The 23,033-nt window shown below is 40.1% G+C and overlaps 2 protein-coding genes and 1 long non-coding RNA gene across 3 annotated transcripts; 2 read left to right on the top strand and 1 right to left on the bottom strand.

Annotated features, from left to right (window-relative positions):
- Positions 1-183: 183 nt before the first annotated feature.
- On the top strand, positions 184-4,857 carry prdm12a (PR domain containing 12a). Its single transcript, XM_030435064.1, has 5 exons — positions 184-545; positions 1,940-2,130; positions 2,232-2,387; positions 2,863-2,977; positions 3,896-4,857. Exons 1-5 carry the CDS (start codon positions 329-331, stop codon positions 4,333-4,335), a joined length of 1,119 nt encoding a protein of 372 aa, XP_030290924.1. The 5' UTR covers positions 184-328; the 3' UTR covers positions 4,336-4,857.
- Positions 4,858-6,689: 1,832 nt separating this feature from the next.
- Positions 6,690-8,264, bottom strand: LOC115593284 (uncharacterized). Its single transcript, XR_003986283.1, has 4 exons — positions 8,153-8,264; positions 7,473-7,737; positions 7,052-7,141; positions 6,690-6,971 (listed from the first exon to the last, which is right to left on the bottom strand). It is a non-coding gene; the product is annotated as an uncharacterized LOC115593284 (long non-coding RNA).
- On the top strand, positions 8,186-19,646 carry fbxw5 (F-box and WD repeat domain containing 5). Its single transcript, XM_030436773.1, has 10 exons — positions 8,186-8,316; positions 10,561-10,756; positions 10,889-11,046; positions 11,583-11,766; positions 12,109-12,257; positions 12,416-12,742; positions 12,828-13,011; positions 13,114-13,261; positions 13,708-13,920; positions 15,681-19,646. The coding sequence occupies exons 2-10, from the start codon at positions 10,570-10,572 to the stop codon at positions 15,964-15,966; spliced, it is 1,836 nt and encodes a 611-aa protein (XP_030292633.1). The 5' UTR covers positions 8,186-8,316; positions 10,561-10,569; the 3' UTR covers positions 15,967-19,646.
- Positions 19,647-23,033: the final 3,387 nt, after the last annotated feature.

Genomic DNA, 23,033 nt, shown 5'->3' with positions numbered 1-23,033 from the left:
TCTCTCTCTCTCTCTCTCTCTCTCTCTCTCTCTCTCTCTCTCTGTGTGTGTGTGTGTGTGTGTTTAATGGTTGCGCTGGCTGGTTGCGGTGCAGCAGGCAGGTCCACGCGGTGAGGGGTGTGTCATTAATAAGTAATTAGACAGGGGTCACAGCAGCCACTTATATAAAGAGACCCTCACAGCCGGGCAGGGCAGCTTTACGCACAGAGAAGGACGGAGCGAGGAGCAGCTCTTCTCTTGGTGTCTTCTTCTTCTTCTTACGCGCATCTCGAGGTTTTTTTTCCCTTTTCTTTTTTTTTTTTTTCGTGTTTGTGTGTGTGTTGCCAACATGGGCTCCGTGCTACCCGCCGACACGTTGGCTCTCAAGTCTGGATTTAAGTGTCCGAGCCGCTCGCTGTCGGACGTGATCACCTCGGACATCCTGCACAGTTTCCTGTACGGCAGGTGGAGGAACGTTCTGGGAGAACACCTGGCGGAGGAGCGGCAGAGCGGCAGCCCCAAGACCGCCTTCACCGCCGAGGTGCTGGCGCAGTCCTTCGCCGGAGGTAGGCTGACACGCTGTTGTTCTTTTCTTTTCTTTTCTTTTTTTTTTACTGACATGACTTGTTTTATCTGAATTAATCGCGACTGCTGCTGTGCGCCTTCGTCCACCTCATTCTAGTGATTTCTGTGCGTAATAGTGGCCAAATGGAAACCAAAAAAAACAGGAGAAAAAAAAATGGATTAAAGTTTTGATGTTCACATCAAGAATGCGCTTCTTTAAGCTCCTACAAGTGTTTTATCACTGAAAACCAAAAAGAAATCTCAGCCACATTTGCGCATTCTTCCCCACGCAATAACACCAAACGTGCGCAAAAAACAAAAACAAAAAAAAACAACAACAAACAAATAACTTTCTTCCCTTATGTTGCTATTTTTCATTCACTCTGCAGCTTTTTTATTTCGAGCCATTTAACGCGTTAACCCTTTCCAGGGCTGTGTGGGACCTCGCGTTTGGAGGCTTGTTAGGCGTGTAACTGCCGCTGATTGAAAGACGCAGGGCATTAAATTCATTTGGTTAACTTTGTGCTTGACCTGGGAAAGTTTCCACTTAAACCTCGGGGAGAGAAAGGTTCCCTTTCTTTGAGATGTCCCGGGTTTTTATCCCGCATTCATCAATCTCCGGACAGTCTCTTTTCCTCTCTTGGCAGCTATGGGGCTCCGGAGCTTTTCTCTTTCTCTCCCCTTAAAAGATTTGCTGTTCCTCGCATAATGCACCGTGAAGGCTAAATCTAATGCTATTCATTGCATGTCAACCATCTAATCGCCTTTCCATTTTTTTGTTGCCGAAATTCCTGAGTCCTTTAAACAAGTCCTCGTCGCATTCAGCGCAAATTTATTGCTACAAAGTTCTTAAAAGGATAATGAATTTGGAATTAGCCGTTTCTTTTCCAGTAAACTTTAATGAATATCACATCTGAAGCATGACAAATCGCTGGACCCCGAGCAATAGAGGACCATTTAACCCCCATTCGGCCGGCCTTTTTTTTCACAGCCTCGAATTAAAAAAGAAAAAAAAAATCTTTGATTTTGACATTAAAGAAGCGCACCATTTCTTTTTTTCTCTCTTCTCTTTTTGATGCGGATGAAAATGCTTTCCGAGGGGGTTTTTCTCTGCGCAACAAAAACTTTCAATTCATCCAGATAATCGAATTAAACGGAGGATCAGGTGTAGCTTAATATTTCGTGACTAAAATAAGATCCAGTCCATTTGCTGCTTTCAGGACTTTTCCAGCAATCCTGTCCACGACATTTCTGCTTCATGCGGATCACATTTCCAGACATCTTTTTGTCTCTGCTTCTATCTACACAGGCCTTGTGTTTAATTCATTTTCAATTCATTTTTTAAATTTATCATACTTTCAAAGTTTAATGCTCATTTCTTCTTTTATTCGCGCAGAGGTGCAGAAGCTGTCCAGCCTGGTGCTGCCCACCGAGGTGATCATCGCCCAGAGCTCCATCCCTGGAGAAGGTCTGGGCATCTTCTCCAAGACTTGGATCAAAGCTGGAACCGAGATGGGGCCCTTCACCGGGAGGGTCCTGTCCCCTGAGCATGTGGACCTGCTCAAGAACAACAACCTCATGTGGGAGGTGAGTTTTCATTCAATCAGATCCTTAAGAGTCAGAGATTTTAAAACTTTTCTTGTCGCAGTACTGAAGTTTTTTTTGTTTTGTTTTCGCGCTTTTTCCAGGTGTTCAATGAAGACGGCACGGTGCGTTACTTCATCGACGCCAGCCAGGAGGATCAGCGCAGCTGGATGACTTACATCAAGTGCGCCCGGAACGAGCAGGAGCAGAACCTGGAAGTGGTGCAGATCGGCAGCAGCATCTTCTACAAGGCGGTCGAGGTGAGGAGTCACTCAGAGGAATAGACACAGTTTATTCAGAGAAATTAACTCACAATAAAAGGCCAGCGGTGCACCAGTTCAGTTGGGTTGTACTCAGGAAATTAAGAGGTCCATTATCCAGGAAAGGACTCACCACTTTCTTTCTCAAATAAAACCTTTTCCTGATAAAAACTATCCTGAACCTGTCCATCATCCAACAAGTGCTTGATCTGGTGCCAAAACTACAAACAAAATACAAAAAATAAACAAAAATAAGAATAATCAAGAAGTAAAATGCCTTCACAAATCATCCCGGGCCTTTATTGAGGAGCACCAGCAGTGCAGGCTTCATGTTCTTTGGAACAGCGCCACCTGCTGAAACAAATTGAGAACTGATATCTCTATAAGTTGATAGTCAGGCTACAGGAACCGAAATCAACATATTGATCAGCTTGATGACCTTTGCCTCTCCCTTTTTTTCTCTTCGCTCACTCAGACGATCCCACCAGACCAGGAGCTGCTCGTCTGGTACGGAAACACTCACAACACATTCCTTGGAATCCCTGGAGTTCCCGGAACAGACGAGGAACAGCAGAAGAAAAGCAGGAGTGGTGAGTCATTTTTTACAACATCAGTATCAGCCTGTTTTAATAGTGTGAACTGAGGCTCATTAAATCTGTTTTTACAGCTTTTTTTAAAATTGTGATTGGAGCTTTAGATTAAAGGGGCACTATGTAGAAATTCAGACCCAGAATTTGAATGTTAACAAATATTAATGAGGTGATAATACAAGCTATCTCTAACTGAATAAACCAGCTGTTCTCAGAGGAAAATCATGTTTGAAGCTGGAGAGGTGGCAGGGTCCGCCACATATAAACAAAGTGAAACTGTATGAAATTGTGTCGTCCTTTCAGGTCAGTTTGTTTATTCCATCATGGAAACAAAAATAGTTTGTTTATTTAGTTTGTATAGACATTAAAAAAGATCTTCCTCTCTTCTGATTTAAAATTCTTCCTCAAAACTACAAAGTGCAATTTTATATTTTAGCTACACCGACAATATGAATGCTATGAAATACAATTTAAACACAGACCTAAAATAAAACTCATACTGTTTATATTTGGCGGACCCTGCCACCTATCTAGCTTCAAACATGATTTTCTTATGAGAACAGCTTGTTTATTCAGTTATGGAAACACATTATTTTCTCCTTAATTTTGTAAACATAGAATTTTGAGTTTGAATTTCTTCTCCAAAACTTACAGATTGCCCCTTTGAAAGACAACACAGTTTCACAGTGTTTCACTTTGTTTGTATGTGGCGGACCCTACCACCTCTCTAGCTTCAAACAGTGTTCTGGGACTTTATTTCCCCCTGAGAACAGCTCGTTTATTCACTTGTGGATTTAAGTCTTAATTTCTTCTCCAAAATTACACAGTGCCCCCCCCACTTTTTTTTTTTTTTTAAAGACGAACTTCATTTGTGCAGGCTTTAAACTCTTCTCCCCCCCTCTTTGTCTCCTCTCCCAGATGACTCTCACCCCTGCGACGGCCCTTCCGCCTGCTCCCCGCCCTCCGCCTCCATCACAGCGGGTCGCATGCGCTGCGTCATCTGCCACCGCGGCTTCAACTCCCGCAGCAACCTGCGCTCCCACATGCGCATCCACACGCTGGACAAGCCCTTCGTCTGCCGCTTCTGCAACCGCCGCTTCAGCCAGTCGTCCACGCTCCGGAACCACGTGCGGCTGCACACCGGCGAGCGGCCCTACAAGTGTCACGTGTGCCAGAGCGCGTACTCGCAGCTCGCGGGCCTCAGGGCGCACCAGAAGAGCGCGCGGCACAAACCGGTGGCGCACGCCGCCGACGTGCACTCTCAGGTGTCCCCTCCCCCCCCACAGATAACGGCCATGCCCCACCAGCATGCACACCAGATGCCCATGGTGCACCACATCCCTACCATGGTGCTATGATGACGGACAGACGGAGGGGACAAGTCCGCGGAACAACGTTGCACTTTAGATTTCAGCTGTGTAAAAAGGAGGCAGACACAAAGTGAAGCATCTCACAGACATTTCAATGTGTTGCCTTATTCGTATCGGTTGTCACGTGAGCAGAAGTCCAGCAGAAAGATGTTTTAACGATTGTATTTTGGAAAAATCATCTCCAGATTTTACACATAATTAGTTTTTATAGCCTCTCTGTGTCAGATATATATCACTACAGACCAGACCACCTTTATTCTGCATCACATCCTCACCAGCTCAGGTGGAACTCAGAGATTTGTATACAGGAAGCAGAGATAAGGGACGTGGCCACCAGTGTACATTGTTTCATCCTCCCACACTGTAAACTGAAACTGTCACTTTAACCTTGCACAGACTGTATACTATACTGTTGTGTAACTGTAAAATTGTATTGTATGCTACTGTACATGTGAATGTAAATACATTTGTGCTTTCTTCTATTCTAAATAAATATGATATGATATTGAATGTGATGGTAATCATTGTTGACATGCCTGTTAAAAGCTGACACACTTTAAACAGCTTGTACAGTCTGTTTCTGTTGTAATTCATTGTTTTATATAGAAACCCATTTCTGACAATTGTGATAGGCCTTGAATAGATCATGTAGGCCAGTATAATGAGAAACATTCTCACAATAATGATTTAGTATCCCGATATGATGACTCACTATCTCAAAATAATTATCTAATTTCCCGCTTTGGTAATAGTAAAGTATTTCTGATTCTGATAATGAGTAAGTAACTCAAAATAATGACTTAGCGTCTTAGAATAATAACGTAGCATCTCAAAATAATGATATAGTTATGTGATTTCCCCCTGGGACGTTAATATAGTATTTCAGATTCTAATAATGAGTACGTTTTTCAAAATAACCAAACCTTTTTGAAAATAATGAACTATTCATTCAAAAACAATAATTTAGTATCCAAAAATAGAGATAAACTTTCTCTAAATAATGACTTAGTGTCTGAAAATTATGATTTAGTGTCTTAAAATAATTATTCAGCGTCTCAAAATAAGGATTTAACGTTTCAAAAGAATTACTAGTATCCAAAATTAATGACTTAGTAACTCAAACCGATTAGCTTCTTTTAATAACAGAGTATTTCTGATTCTGAGTCTGAGTTTCTTGTAATAATGTCAAAAGCTTTCTGAAAATAATGACTTTCTAACCTAAAAACAATGATTAGTATCCAAAAATAACAAGAAACTTTCTCAAAATAATGACTTGATATCTCAGAATGCAAATCTAATGATAATAATCTGATTTAATGTTTTTCTTCAGGTGCTTTTTTTTTTTTTTTTTTTTTTTTTAAATGTGTTTTATCCCTTGGAAGATTCAAAGAATCAGTGCTGTTACGTGTGCAGGTATATGCGGACATTTTATTTGAAATCACCTCAAATTTACCAGGTATCCCCAACATTATTTACAAATACTATTTTGCCACTTTCCAATAAGCATTGAATGAATAACTGCTCATTTCTTTGGTACATTTCCAGGAAACATGCGGTGGAAGTTAAGCTGGCTGGATTCTAGTTTCTGTCTAACTTGCCTGACTTTGATGTTTAAATTCCAGCTACAGGCTTTCTGTCTCTGTTACATTCATCAAGACACTTAATTCTTAATCATAAAGTTGTAATTGTCGATAATAAGCAATTAATGGTGGCTAACTAAAGAGAAAATGATCAAAAGTTGGACTGACTGCTGAAATCATGGACACTGGTAAGAATGTAAATGGTCCAAAGTAGCAGAGTATCATTATTAGATTAGGTTGGGGTCATTCTCAACAAATCTTGAGGTGAATCTTGTGATAATTTAGGGGTAATTTAAACAAAAATTCAAAATGTTACTTGGTAATTACCACGTACTTACAGTGAAATGTTCAGGCCTGTAAAATGAAGTGTTGCTTATATTCTGTTCTTATATCCAAAACAGTTTAATGCCCATAAAAGTAGTTATTGGTGGTTAAAAAAAGAATAATCAGATAGTTAAACCAGGTAAAAAAAACAATATGCACGTCAAAGAAGAGAGAATGTATTTTCACTTTAAGCACTATTTTTGAGGAGGACTGACCATCTATAAAGTGTGCTCTCATTTTGGAATATCTTTTCACTCAATATTGTTTAATCTTAGCAATTAATAAACCAGCTTTCTGTTTTCTTCATTTGAACGTTAACTCTCTCCTGCAGTTGCTTTTTCTTCCACATGATGACGCCCCACACTCAGGAAAAGAGAGTCCCGTGAGAGAAAAGTGAGCCTCTCCTGGACAAATAGTGCAACGACACAGACACTGACATGATCTTAATATTCATTTAATTCCAAATTGCTGATCATTTCCCACAGACAGTAGATTGTGTAAGTGCTGCTGCACTTGTCGGCTGTCAGACATGATCCAACTCCGACAAGGAGTTTTCGGACTAGTCATCATTAAAACAAGAACAGAGCTACAACAGATGCTGGGGAATAAACTTCAGGGATACATAAAGAAATGGGGAAATGTGAACATCTCTTCGGTCCACTTAGAATGGTTTTGGACTGTTTTTTGTTCCATCACAAGAGACTGACCACACATTCAGCCCTGCAGAGAGAAAGAAACAAGAGAGTTTAACCCTCAGAACTACACATGCATGATTATTTCACAATGGCACCGAGCCTCACCTTTGCACGGGAGCTGGCATCCTGCTGCTGTCTTGTTCTCCTTTGAGCAGCCAAAGCAGGAAGCTATGCACTCTGCACCACGAGACAGTGCTGAAGGAAGACAGTGTAAGACAGACAGGACTTCTTTTTTTATCTGTTTGTAGTATCAGCCTGAGGTAATGTGGCAGGTAACCTGATCCAACCCCTATCAGGTTTTATCACGATCTATTCTACACACATTCCTACTGTACCGTTAACTTTTATGTCTGTCTACTTTATTAAAATGAGTACCTCAACACAGTGAAAAGAATAAAGCTTTCTATGTGGGTAAAACATGTGATGAACATCTAGTCATACATCTTGTTTGCTACAAAGTTCCCTGTTTAAAAAAAACAAAAACAAAACTTGCTATAAATGTGTCTCATAAAGTTTAAATACTTACCAGAGAATAGTAGTCACAGCATATTTCCACTTTGGTGTTTTTTCCCAGAGTTCACCTCAAAGTCCAGCTCACCTGCTGTCATGTGGTCGGCGTACCGATGTACCGACTACAAGCCAGTGACACAGCGCTTCTCTGTGACAGAGCCTCTAGGACTCCACTGAGAGATGCTCACTGGGAGTCACCCACCTGAGAGACACCACATGTGACTGTTGTGTGTTCCATGGAAAAAACAACCCACCGTCAATCCATTTCACACCTATCGAAGCTATTTTCACAGGTTAAAGAAGAAAAAAAGACGAGAACAGAAATACGTCTTTGGTTAGTAATGAGATTAAAAGTCACTATTATGAGATCAAAAGTCAACATTTTAACATAAATGATTGTATTTCATGATTCTTTAGCCCATAATTTATCTCATAATTGAATTTGAATCTCATTTTTAGGGCTTGTTTAGTTCCTACAATTAAATATGATACAACTGTGTCAATGTTGTTTTTGGACATAAAAAAATAAAATAAAAATAAAATAAAGATAGAATAACCTCCACTCATCATTCATTGAAAATATGAGAATGAATTAATAATAAGATAAAGTAAAACAAACGAAGAAAAATGATTTGTTTCTATTACCTACAGTTCATTTATTAATTATTTAAATAAAAGGAACCTGTTTAACACAACCTGGATGTACTTGATCGATTGAGTCGGCCTCGCCGGAGCGATGATGCTGTTGTCTGTTAGTCGAGTCTGGTTGATTCACCGCTGCTTGTTGTCATTTTTCGGTGGCTAGCTGTTAATGCTAGCTAGCCGCTGGATTTTCTCTCCAACATACTTTGATTCAGCAGGTGGGTCCCAGTTTATGTCAGCATTTTTGTACCGAGTGAAGCCGATGAGCACATGCAAGATAACAATTTGCGCCTAAAAGCAACCGCTTTGGTCAGAAATATATGTCGTCAGATGTAATCAAAAGTTGAAAACAAATGTCAGCTAACGGCTAGCTGGATTGTTAACAAGTTAGCTAGCTTAACGTTAGCCTGATAGACATATTTAGCTAAGGTATCTGTAAACTCAGCTCTTAACTAAATTTGACAACCAAACATCCGCTAGTCATCAGATATTTTTCCAGTTAATATTTCGTATGTCCGTATGAGGGCTAGACGGTCTGCTTTCAGTGGAAACACAGTAACTTGATGTGAGTTTTGCGCACAGCGGCACAAATGTCCATGTTAGGTCATCTTCACACGACGGGCTGGTTCTGCCAAGACTGCATACGTTTACCGAAGATTTAGATAAAGGAGCTGATTGATTTCGATAAAGTTAAACTCCTGTATGGTTGAAGATTGTGTTGGCTTGTAGCTGAGGACATGCCACGCTAACATGGCTCTGATCCAGTAGCGCCTGTGGCTTTTACATATATCATTAATGCCTATTTCGTAACTCCTTTGTCTTTGACAGCTCTGAGGAGAAAAGGCCATTCAATGTTAGACATGCATGTGCTTGTAAACACAGCGACATTACAGACATAATGACGATAGCTTTAATGAGCCACTCTGACAGCAGTGGACCTGTATCAGCCGAAAACAGCTCAGTCAGTGCTGCCTGGTCTTTGGTGTAACAGCTCTCAGCTGTCAGGCTCAAATTAGTCCGAGTAAACGTGAAGCTTCAGGATATAAATGGCTGCACACAGATCAAAATATGTGATTGATTTCATCGTACATTCTTTTAAAAGATCGTGTAAATTCCCAGCCAGACTGTGTATTCTTTCTCTACCGACTATTTCGATATTTAATTTACTGTTTCAGGCAACACAAATGCCAAACACTCCTGCTGCTCAAATGTGAGGATCCTCTGCTGTTGTTTGACAAACTGTGACCAGCACTTTTTGACAGTTTGTAAAAAGCTAAATGGACTTATTGAATAGTGGATGAAACAAATAATGAAAACAATCTCTCGCTGCAGCCCCGGTATGTTCTGTCCCTCCTTAAATTTGGCATTTAAAGATCATCATCTGTTGCTTAAAATACTCGACAGAGGCATTTGCTCCATTTAAAACTCAAGTTTCATGTCAATACACTTACAGCCTCAGTATAAACATTACAAAACAAGGGCATGTAAGCCTTGATGGCGTGGCAGGTTTTTCTACTCTAAGAAGTTGTTCAGTAGTCCAGTGCCAATTTAACATCTGGGTTAAATAAAATAGTTAAAAATGTTAATAAAAAAAAACATTCATCAATTGTAGCTGTATTTAATTTATTTCAAGCTATATTTTGCAAAATCAAGTTGAATGCCTTCTTAAGTTGCATCAAGAATATTAAATAACTTGCAGTCTGTGTCCACCTCCTTGTTTTTTCATAACTGACTAAACAAACTGAGCTTAAAGAAAAACCTCATACCGTTAGCTTCTTACCATTTCATTTTGTTTATATGTGGCGGACCCTGCTGCCTGTCTAGCTTCAAACACTGTTCTGGGGACAGAGCTGAATCAATTAATTGATGAGTCAACTGGCAGATTATTAACTCAACTATTTTAATTGTCAATTAAGCGCTGAAGTAGTTTTGCGAAATGCAAACATCTGCTCCAGCTTTGCACTTAAGGGGATTTTCTGCTTTCTATGTCTTGTGTACTGATAGATTCAATACCTTTTATAATGAAAAAACAAATAACAGATTCTTTGATAATGACAATAATCATATATACAGTAGTGTCTTTCATGCAGTGGTGAAATCTTGAACTAAATGGCTGCACATCAGCAGATGAGTTACTGATGTGTTTCTATAAAAGCCATGCTGTTAGGCCAAGTTTTGTTGCAATCCATAGGAAGTTATTTTTATATATTAGTGGAGATCCCCAAAGATTTGAAAGATATCAAAACTATCAGGTAATGTTTTTGGTGGAATGTGTATAAAATACAGATATGGAAAATGTTCCATTTGTTTGAATGCTGCAGCCATGAAAACATAAAGTCTCTTAGCAAGCTGAAACAGGACCAAATGGAGTGAGAGGATTTTACTAACCGTAAAGATACTTAAGGGAAACAAACACGGGAAACTGTACGTGGGTGTATGATGCATGTATGTGTGGTACACAGGATGTTAGGATGGAGTGTGTCCCAGCTCTGCCAGATAGTCTGGTGTTAGAGATCTTCCTGCGTCTGCCCCATGACGCCGTGCTGAGAGCCGGGCTGACCTGCAGGCAGTGGCTGGCTGTCTCCAGAGATGAGTTCCTTTGGAGGGCGCTGTTCTACAGCTACTACCGCATACCACGATCTGTACCCCGACACCCAGGTAATTGATTAAAATCACATGTTTAACAGAAGACATTTGAGCATCCTGTTACAATTTTTAACACAACACACAATTAATACAAAGGTAACATCTTTGCGGCTTTAAAATAACTCCTGTTTCGCCTGTGTGCAGCGGCTGTGTCGTGGTACAGGGAGTTCAGACGTCTCTTTGACTGTATCCCCTGTGTGGAGGTTCAGACGCTGAGAGAGCACAGTGACCAAGTCCTCCACTTGGCTTTCTCTCACAGGGGTCATCGGTTCTCGTCCTGCTCCAAAGACTGCACTGTTAAGGTCAGGATCAAAAGATTATTGAGGCATTTCCTTCCTTTGGTTTACTTGTTGACCAGCTCTGAAGTGTAGCTCAGCACCAAAGCAAGCTTCAGAAGGTGAACCAACATGTGCCGCCATGCATGATTAAAGAATTGATCAGCACATTTATAAATTCAATCGTACAATCATAATTGTTTTTAAATGTTGGCGCTGGCTTTAGTCTTCACTGTGAGGTCTTATTGTTGAGTTTGTGTATTGTATTGTCTCTTGTGTATTTGTCGTTGAGTTTTATGTATTTTAAAGGTCCATCACAAAATCACTAAGGCTATAAATTCTGTTCTGTGCATCGGTTATGCTACATATTTGTCCCTACAATTATTAACACTCCATTATAAAAATAAGACACACAGAGCAGGTGAAAGAGTTGAAACTCAAACAATAATTTGGCAAAAATAAGGCAAATCTGTTTTCACCTTCATTGATAATGCCAGTAAAACATGATGAGACAAATGGAAACACTTCATTCTAAAACCTGTCTTCTGCCTTCTTGTGTACAGCTATGGGACACGGAGCGGCACGATGGTAATATCTCGCTGGTGCACAGCTCCAGCATGCGGCAGTTTAACTGGGGCTACACCCAGTTCTCCCAGTTCAATGCTGATGACACCCTGCTGCTCGTGTCTGGTGTCTACTTGGGCCCACACCACTCCTCGTCTGGGGAAATCGCTGTCATCAGTTTAGGTAGGTATTTTCTTGTGTGAGTCTTCCCTCAAAATCACTATTTTATGTCACCTTCACTGAAGAAATAAATAAAATTGTCTATATGCTCAAAGAAACAGTCTCAGCCATCACACTCATAATGTTCAGTTTAAATTCAGTAAATCCTCCTTAATAATTACAAACTTCCACTTTTGTTTAACCTGTTTTGAATCATTTCGGAGGCTGCATGTTCTGTTGTGTATAAACATTTAATCTGTGGTGTGAGATTATCTCATCAAAATGCCCAATGTGGGTGTGTGTGTGTGTGTGTGTGTGTGTGTCTTATTTCTTCATTAATCATTTATGTGTCTTCTCACACTACAGAAAATTACACGCTGTTGTCGCGTGTGAGGAACAAGCCGTACGATGTGTTTGGCTGCTGGCTGAATGAAACGCACCTGATCTCCGGGAACCTGCACTGGATCGGCAACATGACGTCTTGCTCTGTGCTGTGGCTCAACAAAGCCTTCCAGGTGAGATGAGAGCCTGGCAGCCAAGCTGTTTCTTTTCTAAATGTAGATGAAGGACCCATGGGAAGAATCTTTATAGCTTGCATTTTGTCAACATATGGAACGTCTTTCAAATATATTTTCTTCGTTGAGTCCTTCGTCCTTTACTTTTTCTCTGACAGGATGTTGAATCAGAGAATGTCAACGTGGTCAAGCGCCTTTTCAAGATCCAGAACATCAACGCCAGCACCATCCGCACAGTGATGGTGGCCCACTGCCGGCGGCACGACACCCCGGACTTGCTGCTGGACTACGAGGCGCAGTCTCAGGCTCGGAGGCAGAAAGGGCAGCAGCAGCAGAACCACCAGCCTCTTCTCTTTGACCTGGGAACCTCCGGCAGTGAGGAAGAAGAGGAGGAAGAGGAGCAGCAGAGGGAAGCACGGTGTCCTTGTCTCTCCACTGGCCGCCTTCCTCAGCCCACCATCTCAGGCCTGGAGCATGTTTTAGAGGTCAGAGAGGTGTGAAACTCAAAACATTTGTATACATTTAAAAAAATAAAATTGATCTTCATTTTGCCTCCTTTTGTCCTGTTAGAGTCGTAAAAAGGTCGGCCCCAGGGAGCTGGCGATTGAGACCCACGTGGCTAAGGTGATGGGCAGAGCCCACACGAAGGCCCCTGACTCCAGTTTAATTGAGCCTACTGAGCCCGGTGAGGGAGAAGACAAAACGTACTTACTCTTCACCACGGGAAGCCTTACATACTCCCCTCATCAGATAGGTAAGAAAACTTCTAAAGCATGCTGAAGTATCCCAGGAAGATTAGAAAATGTATACACAAAGCTGTCAGACCTCTCATGTGGTACTCTTTGTCCTTTTCCAGGTATTAAACGGATCAAGCCAGACCAGATGACCACTAGTGGTCCCGTATTGGGGGAAGAGCGGAGTTCAGATGAGTTTTTTGATTCCCTTGACCATGTCATTGATATCCATGGACACATCATTGGTATGGGCCTTTCTCCAGACCACAGGTAAGTAACTGTGTAGAAAATAAGCTGCCTGGCTTCATACATACTGCTCCTAGGACCTTTAAACTTAGTCGACTTGTGTGTTAAAGTAATTTATAAGGTTAACCATTTTTCTGTCATAATTGTCCAATTATAAGAGCCATTTGAAACTGTTAATAGCATTATTTGATAACATCGTTGACGCAACAGTTAACCATTGTTGTTGACTTTAGTAAAAGATGCTCATTTTTATGCCACCTAGCCGGTGACAGCCATGGCTTGAAGCATTATGGTTTTGGTTTGTCCGTCCATTCTTGTAACAACGCATTAATAATTACACCTGGAGGGAATGTCTTCAAATTTGGACACAACAAAACAACATCTGTGTGCCAATTCAACAAGTGTATCACCCTTTAAGAGTATGTATTCAGTGACAACTTTAAATTGACTCCTTCCCTTTCATTGATCAGGTACCTGTATGTGAATAGTCGGGCTTGGCCAGCTGGATGTGTTATCTCCGACCCCATGTCTCCTCCTCCCATCGCCGAGGAAATAGACCTGCATGTTATCGACCTGAAGAGTTTAAGGGAAGAGAGACGGAGCCTGCGCGCTCACCGAGCCTTCACGCCTAACGACGAGTGCTTCTTTATCTTCCTGGATGTCAGCAGGGACTTTGTTGCCAGGTGGGTGAATGGAAACCATTTCTCCGTCCAAAGAACATGTGCAGCTTTCGCAACCAACACCATTAATTTGCCTGCGTTTTCTTCAAGAAGTTGCGATGTAAGAATTGGGAAGCGATACTGCAGTGGCAGAAAATTTGTGGTCATGTAGTTTTTGAATGATGCAAACCTGTAGCTCGTATCTTGCAACTCAGAACTTTATTAACTCTTTGTTACCGAATGTATCAGTGAAAGCACCCACACTTACAAGGTGTAGGAGATACCTTTGTTATATCAACTTTAAAGTTTCATTTTGGAGCAAAACCATAAGGAGAAGATGGAAATGCAATGTTCCTATCAAACAAAGTGAGGAATAATGCAACTCTGCTCTGTACAAACTTTTTTCACTGGCTGATACATAACAGAAGTCATTTCTGTGATGAGTTGAGTTTCCACCTGCAATAAGAGATTCACTAGTTTACTCATCCACCACAAATGTATGTGTACCTGTGGATGATATTGATGGTGTTTGATAACCTTGGTGAATCAAATCAAAGCTGTTAATCACAATTAAAAACAAAAGAATTAGCTTGAAGCTGTTGGAAAATAACTGACATCACAGCATAATTGGGTTAAATGATTAAGTAGGAATTTAGGGGATCTGTAACTTTTTTTGTCTGCGATGACAACCATCTAGGAAACAGTCATTAGTACTGAAGGATTACATTTCGTTTGAATCTAAGACTGCTAACATAATAGTTTTAAAGGGAAACATTCAGGATAAGTTGTGTACAAATAAGGCAAAGTTTTGAAGAATAAAGAAAGAAGTCTTTTTTTTTTGATTATTCATCTTGCACTTCATTCTGATGCCAGGTGCTGATGTTTTGATCTGAATCATATCTACACTCTTATGTGCAACTTTTCAGTCACACTGTTCAGCTTTCATTCTTTTTTGCTCTTCACTAAAGAAGAAGTGAATGTTTTTCAAATCTCTCTGTAAAGTCTCAAACTAACAGAGCAAAAACCAAATACGAACAAACAAAATCAAACTCAACAAAACCATCAGTGTTGTGTATATAGGGCAGCACACATCAAGTCAAGCATATAGAGAAGATTTTGTTTGCTCTCTCAATTGACTAAATAAATCATGCTAGTCTTTCAAAGAAGGGGTAGAATTAACAAAGGTTTTAATTTTTGGAGCAACCCCTAATGCTGTCTCAAAGTATTTAAAGAATATTGTCTTCAAGCCAAGAACTTGGCAATGGAGGCTTTTGATGCAGCCAGTGAAATAAGATGTGCCTGCAGGCTACAGGAGAGGCAAAAACAAAAACACTGCTCCCCTCGGGAGGGAAAAAGTCTTCAGGGACGCCGAAAATAGAGATCAGCGGACGAGGGAGCACAGGTTCATTGGGAGCTTTTAACAACAGAATGATGAGGGTGCATTTTGTCCTCCATCACTTACATTAAAGTCCCATTAGAAATGATCTTCAGGGTAAGTATGGACAGGAGGAATGATCACAGTTGACCAGTAGCTCTTTGCATGTACATTTGGACATGTGAGCATTGTGAGAAAGACTTGAAATAATGTGAACCTATCCTTGTAATATTTGAATATAGAAAGTGATGTGTTGCACACTGTTCATCTCATATAAAGAAATCAGATCATTTCAATTTGGTAAATTCAAAGCAGGTTACATCCAGAGTAGATTCATCAATTGGTTAACTGGAAGGTGGGAAAATGAATCAATAAAAATGTCATAACTCTTTCGCTGTCCTACCTGTAGTGGAGCTGAGGACAAACACGGCTACATCTGGGACCGTCACTACAACATCTGCCTGGCACGTCTGGCGCACGATGACGTGGTGAACTCTGTGGCGTTCAGCCCTGCTGACCAGGAGCTGCTGCTGTCTGCCAGCGATGACTCTACCATTAAGGTGTGGCGCTCACCGCGCATGCTCCGCCTGTCGCAGGCCCCTGCCAGGCCAACGAGGCCCCGCGGCCTCCTGTCGTCCTGGCTGAGCCGCGGCAAGAACTCGTCGTCTGCCAGCAGTGTCAACGGAAAACCATGAGTCAGGTTGGGAAACACTTGAAGTGGGAGGGAGCGGGAAGAGGAAAGTTTGATCTTTTTCCTCAGTGGTGTGAAAATATATATATATATATATATATATATATATATATGTATATATATTTGCACTCCATATATATTTACAGTGTGGTCACAGTAAGTGGTTTTGTTCGAGCTCACGGTGTTGTGACTCATAGCAGTGCTGGACAGGAGGCGGGACTTGATGTGACTCAGGGTTTAGACACAAGAGAGCGCCGTTGCACCAGCAGAGGACAGAAATCACCACAGACTGTTGGTGCTGTTGACCGGAGTGATACGAAATATTATCACAGAAAGATGTTTGAGTGAGGAGCTGACACCTAAATGCACAAGACAGCCGTCCAAACATTATCCACAAGATATGTTTTTTTTCTGTTTTTATCTGTAATGTCTGAAGAGGTCAGACGCAGGACTCCTGGACCTGAGGTGTAAATGTATGTAAATGTGCTGCAAAGCTGATCGCTGTCATGTTCTGCTCATCAGAGGCAAAGTGCTGTAATGAGAATTAATTCAGAAAATGTCTTTTCTTATTCATGGCTCCATCCACTTGATGTCTTGAGTATAAACACCTCATAAATCCTTTTTGTCAGAGGATTCTAAAACCAATAGGGAAGACGGCAATAAGCTGCATTTACAACAGTCTGCCTTGGTTTTTAATTTCATTCCGTCCCATTGTTTTTGTGCCCCAGAGATGATCGATCACTACTCCATCCAATGTAGCATTATTGAGTAATTTAATCTAGAAGAGTTGTTGAGGAACAGTTAGCGTGAAGCATGACTGTGATCAGAAATATGTTGTTTATGTAGCTAATCGTTATTTGGGCCTATATTATGTAGAAATGTATTTAAACACCTTTATTCGTTTGTAGCACTAAGCTGCACCCTTTAACTTTGTCAAAAAGACGTTCTGACATCAGAATGAATGTCAGAAATGTGTGTCCCCTGAAGTCTTTGTCTTGTCTCAGCAATACAAGTGACAGGTTTGTTTAGTCTTAAACCAAATGTCCCCACTTGAAGTCTAAAAATGCCCAAATATGGATTATGGACAACTATATAAAGCTGTGTACATTTGGTCATTTAGCTTATCCTGTCTGTCAAAACTGAAATCACCACCACATCGTCCTCTAAAATCCGTCTCAAGATGTTTTATTTCTGATCAAATACTGTGCACATTAGATTAAACTGTAGAACAAGCAATGTTACATGACATATTTATATACAAACGGCATGTTTTTGATTTTTTTTTTGATGGCATTGAGGAGGTTTTTTGAACCCATTAAGAACCAAGGCGCCCATTTAAATGCTTTCTGAAAGTGCTGTAATGAGAATTAATTCAGAAAATGTCTTTTCTTATTCATGGCTCCATCCACTTGATGTCTTGAGTATAAACACCTCATAAATCCTTTTTGTCAGAGGATTCTAAAACCAATAGGGAAGACGGCATTAAGCTGCATTTACAACAGTCTGCTTTGGTTTTTTATTTCATCCCGTCCCATTGTTTTTGTTCCCCAGAGATGATCGATCACTACTCCATCCGATGTAGCATTATTAAGTAATTTAATCTAGAAGAGTTGTTGAGGAACAGTTAGCGTGAAGCATGACTGTGATCAGAAATATGTTGTCTATGTAGCTAATTGTTATTTGGGCCTATATTATGTAGAAGTGTATTTAAACACCTTTATTCGTTTGTAGCACTAAGTTGCACCCTTTAACTTTGTCAAAAAAACGTTCTGACATCAGAATGAATGTCAGAAATGTGTGTCCCCTCGGGTCTTTTTAAAAAAAAAATAATAATAATATTTGTCTTGTCTCAGCAATACAAATGACAGGTTTGTTTAGTCTTAAACCAAATGTCCCCACTTGAAGTCAAAAAATGCCCAAATATGGATTATGGACAACTACATAAAGCTGTGTACATTTGGTCATTTAGCTTATCCTGTCCGTCAAAACTGAAATCACCACCGCATCGTCCTCTAAAATCCGTCCCAAGATGTTTTATTTCTGATCAAATACTGTGCACATTAGATTAAACTGTAGAACAAGCAATGTTAAATGACATATTTATATACAAATGGCATGTTTTTCACTTTTTTTGATGGCATTGAGGAGGTTTTTTGAACCCATTAAGAATCAAGGCGCCCATTTAAATGCTTTCTGAAACCTAAAGCATTGAATAAAAATACCTCCTAAAACTCGAGGGTGACAGAATTGTCAACGTTCACTGAAATCTTTTATTTCTCAGCCTCTGGAGTAGATAGAAACTTGAAAATAAAAACATCGACTTTAATTAGAAAGTGTTGCCTTTGCTCTTATGTTCATTAACAAATAACAGTTCATTACCTCATTCACATGTCTTGAAAGGGACAACATTATCCAACAAAAGCTCACTTCATGTCAGGCTCTAAAGGGAGAAACGCACAAACACTGCATCTGGTCTTGATGGGTTTATATGGCCTGAATCCTTAAATTCACTAAAACAGAGGTAAAGTTAGAAATTCTGTAAAAACATTCAGTAAATTTAAAAAGCTGTAATTCTGTTGTAATAACAGATTGCACACTAATGTCTTGAGCACTATGTAATGTGAGCAAGAACAACTAAGACAAACAGACTCACAGAAAATGTCAGACATGTCTTTAATTTAGACACAACGTATGTGTGTGGGTCAACACTTCAAGTACCAAAACTGAAATTTCGTTAATTTGAATGTAATAATTTGAAATGCTTATGCAGACAGATGTCCTCAAGTGGTTTAAAAAGTACAACGGACAGCAACAAATAGAACTACAACTAATGATTTCTTTCCTTTTTGATAATTAAATGTTTTCTCTATAGTCAAAAATGCCCAAAGTATCCTTTTCAAATGGCTTCTTTTGTCCAACAGAAAAGAAACTCAATTTAATGAAATAAATGAAAATAAAAAGCAGCAAATCATGACATTAAAGAAACTGAAACCGGCAAATGTTTGACATTCAAAACAGATTAAACATGACTGACATAATTATAGGTGATCAAAATGTTTGGCAGCTACCTTTTCATTCAATCAAAACATTTATTATTCAACTAATAGTCAATAGCAAACCTCCTGCTGCCTTTTGTTCAGAAACTTAATGAAAACCCAGGCCCAAACAGCCAGATTAACCCTTTACTTCCCATCATGCCTCTTTTCCATTTAAGGTCCTTCAGTTTATCATCCGAGGACCAGTCTCAAATCAAAACAAAAAGTAACGCATAAGATCTGAATGTTGACACTTTGGATTTCAGTTGCAGTTTAACTGTCACAAGTGTCAGGTACTTTACCTGCCCAAGTTTTATGTTTCCTTGGAGATACCCAGCCGGAGGCTGTTGTGACTGATTATATCAACTTTAATTATGATTTCAGGTTGTCTCGTTATCTGAACTGTCTGGTTGTCATTTTATTTCAGAGTGTGAAGTAGTCAGCTCATCAGCTCACTTCTGCCCCCCAAGTGATCAGTATTCTCCATGTGTTTGAAATGTGTGTAATAAGTCATGAACTTCCTCCTCTGTTCCTTTTGACACATTTCTTAACTGTTGTTTTCGTCATCATGTTTTCTGTCTCTTTCTAAGTCATTTTCTTACTCCCCTCAAATAAAAAGCATGCCCTGAAAGGCCAGAAGTCTGAAAAAGTGTCCGACTCGAACTTGTTTCTACAACTAAAATTTCTCAAGAAGCTTTTGTACAAAAAAGGACCAAGAACCAGCAAAGATGTGAAATAAAAGACAAGCAGTAGTTTGGATGTTGTGAGGTAGCGTGGGATCATGGGAGATGTCTTTATTCTCACACAGAGAAAAACCCATCAGTTTCCAAAGTGCAGAAAGACGTCTTAACATGTCCAATTATCAGTTCTCAATCCAAACTTATTTAGTTCACCAAAACAGAATAATAATAATAAACTTTCAGAGTTCACAAGGTGCCCAGACAAACAAGCAGGAAACTCAAAGTCAATATGAGTAATTAACAGGAGTAAAAGTGATCGAACACAGAAAGAAACAAAATTAAGAGATGAGTTAAAGATAAAATCAATAAAGGAAGGTAAGAAGATGACATGACATCAGAGGACTTGAGACCAGATAAAAAAAATTAGAGCAGCAAAAGAAATAATAATAACAAACATATTAGAAAATAAACAGCCAAAAAGTAAAGGACGGGAAGAAATTACAAACAGATCAATAGACTGAAAGAAATAAAAAGAAAGGTGAACATCAGTTTTAAAAGGGTGACTTAACATAAAAGCGAGTCTTTGAAAGTGGGTTTTGAGAAGTGATTTAAAATGACGTTACTGATCCTGCGAGCCGTATCGCCTCAGGTAGGTTGTTCCAAAGTGTGGGTGGGCCCTGATGGCAGTGCGAGGGTGAAGGTTAGGGTTAAGTGCGATCACCTTTTGGTTGTTACAAAGTCAACACACTCGAGGATTGAAGGCTGCTAACAGACCCGCATGGGGTCAGCATTTCAACTACGGGGACAAGTCCCAGATCAAAATGTTAAAAAACGGACAAGGAGCCAATGAAGAGATGCCGAGGTAGGAGCGATGTGATCTGTTGAAACCAGTAAGAGGCCTAGCTGCTGCAAAAGGAAGAAGCGGGGACAAGGAAAGGTTTGTAATTTTTTGGTTTTAAAATGACTCAAAACAGTTAAAAGAGTGTCAAAATAACTGCTATTTACTTTTCTTTCAGTCAGTGGTTGTAGCGAAATTCCACTAATGGTCAGGCAGTGTTGGGAAAGTTCACTTTCTACATGAACTAGTTCAAAGTTCAGTTCACAAACTTTAAAATGAACTAGTTCAGTTCATAGTTCATAATTCAAGTTCACAGTTCCAAAAATGAACTAGTTCATAGTTCTTTTTTTTTTTCAATATGTTGATGTGAGCTATTATTTTTCAAAATGATTGCCACAGCCCATATAGAACCACAGACAGCTATTATTTAATCAGTTTTAACACTGAAACTGCAGCTCTCCCACAATATTCTGCAAAACCAGGTTGTCCAGCTGCAGCTGGGAGATGAAGACAGCGGAGCTGCGACTGTACACAGTTACTGCAGTTTGGTTGGTAGAGGATCTGTTTTGGCTCGCTGTTGCCGTGTCTTTTGATTTTTTATTCACTTGCACATACCTTGAAAGGCTCGCCAGGTGCTTTAGTTCAATGTGCCGTTTCAGGTTTGTGGTACAGGATAGAGAACAAATTAAAAATTAAAAATAAAATAATACATAAATAAGTAAATAAATAATTTAAAAAAAGAAGAAGGAAGGGAAAAATAAAATAATAAATAAATAGATAGTTCAGACAGTGGCTTCAGGGAAAAACTTTTCATAATGACTCAGTAAGGTATAACTTTTTTGTTATTTAACAAAATCAGAGATTTAAGCAAAGAGCTCAGTTCCAGGAGAAAAGGAGCAAATTTAGGTAGTGATTTTGCAAATTTTTGTTTGTAAATAAAACATTTTGCATAAGATAACAAAGTTCATCATGTGTTCAAGAGCATTATCTTCTGTGTTAACATAGTGGCAAATAACATGTTTAAGGGTAAGAGAATGGACAGAGTTAGCAGCATCAAATTGTTTTTGCCTCCATGCTTAGCACATTGATGACGCATGCGACGGTGCGACTCTGTGGTGGCTGGTGTTGCCAGTGTTATGTCCGTTCAGGACAAATTAATCTGTGTTCATTTGGTAATGCCTCATTGCATGTTTGGTATGCAGCTGTTTCTGTCTGTTTCGTTTTGATCGAAAGTAAAGCGAGTTGCACAAACCTCTCGTCCAGCGTCCTTTTTATACGCAACAGCCAGATTGGGTGTTTTTCCGCTATTAAGGCCTGTTTACAGAGTGTTTTAACCGGTTTTCGCCTGGAAGGCTCGATGGAAATCTGGCACTGTCTTGAAAAAAGTTAAACTGTGAGAACTAACCCTTCACAAACGCCAGAATGAACGCGTTCACAATAACGTTCATCAGGCAGAAATACGTACGTTCAGTTCACGTTCGTCCAAAATATGAACATGTTCATGAACGATCGTTCACTGAACGCGTTCAGGCACAACACTGTGGTCAGGTGCATGGTGGCTCCATGGGAAAAGTTGGAAGATCACCGAAGTCGGTAGGATTCATCCTCTGGGGAACATGAATGCTTTGTGAAAAACACATCTTTACTTGTTGAGATATGTTGGTCTGGTCGAAAGGGGGCAGACCAACGGACTGTCCTTGCCATCCAAAGAGCTGCGAGTAGAGCTCATGAGAATTTAACTCGAGGTCCACTTGGCAGCTTATTCCAGAGCCTTCACAGTCATTGCAGTCCTCCTCAACCAAAGCCATCCATGAACTAAGATTGAAGAAATGATCCCCTGCTTAAATACATACAGTCTGATCATCATGTGCCCAGTATATGTCCCATACAAATGAGAAAACTCTTTTTACAACAACAACAACAACAACAAAAGAAACAGTAAGGGGACCTTTGAGGGACAATTTTTTGGAATATTTTCATCAGACTTTTCAGTCATCATTTACTCGTAAGATCAAAATGTCCACAGGCTAAATAAGGGAGTGAGATAAGTACATTCTAAGGTTAAAGAAATGACCTCAGAGTGAAACTAGCACTGTATGCTTTTACATGTCAACGAAACCATCGATACGTATGTACTCTCTCGTCGCGGCTGTGCAACAGTCATACTCAGAGGCGGCAGGTTATATTTCTTGAATACGGTCTGTGCGAAAGAGAATCCGTTTCTTACATCCTGCACACATTCAGAGCTAAACCATCTGTGGTTGTAATGCAGTGGTAAAATTAAAACAGTAACCGCAATAGAACGGCATCATGCTCAAAACCAGGCCTACTGAGCAGGATGTCTCAGTAGGCCGGGTAACTTCTAGAATGGCACGAAACAATCTCTGTGATAAAAATAATCTATGACCAGACATGTGACTCAAGTGATGTGGGCCAAACATCACGCGAGTCATTTTTTCCTTAGAAAGTCAAGTAGTCTACTCGACAAGTCACTGTTTCCCCTCTTAGATAGTGAGAC

Source organism: Sparus aurata, chromosome 12, assembly GCF_900880675.1.
Source record: "Sparus aurata chromosome 12, fSpaAur1.1, whole genome shotgun sequence".
Taxonomy (NCBI): domain Eukaryota; kingdom Metazoa; phylum Chordata; class Actinopteri; order Spariformes; family Sparidae; genus Sparus; species Sparus aurata.
Note: the sequence above shows the minus strand (reverse complement) of the source record. Positions and strands in the feature narration are given on the sequence as shown.

What these genes read in the sequence shown, in the direction of transcription:
- prdm12a (XM_030435064.1), top strand. Translation starts at nt 329, where the DNA reads ATGGGCTCCGTGCTACCCGCCGACACGTTGGCTCTCAAGTCTGGATTT. An exon ending in GGCGCAGTCCTTCGCCGGAG is followed by an intron (nt 546 to 1,939) that starts GTAGGCTGACAC and finishes TTATTCGCGCAG; the next exon opens with AGGTGCAGAAGCTGTCCAGC. An exon ending in ACAACAACCTCATGTGGGAG is followed by an intron (nt 2,131 to 2,231) that starts GTGAGTTTTCAT and finishes CGCTTTTTCCAG; the next exon opens with GTGTTCAATGAAGACGGCAC.
- fbxw5 (XM_030436773.1), top strand. Translation starts at nt 10,570, where the DNA reads ATGGAGTGTGTCCCAGCTCTGCCAGATAGTCTGGTGTTAGAGATCTTC. An exon ending in CCAAAGACTGCACTGTTAAG is followed by an intron (nt 11,047 to 11,582) that starts GTCAGGATCAAA and finishes TCTTGTGTACAG; the next exon opens with CTATGGGACACGGAGCGGCA. An exon ending in AGCAGGGACTTTGTTGCCAG is followed by an intron (nt 13,921 to 15,680) that starts GTGGGTGAATGG and finishes TCCTACCTGTAG; the next exon opens with TGGAGCTGAGGACAAACACG.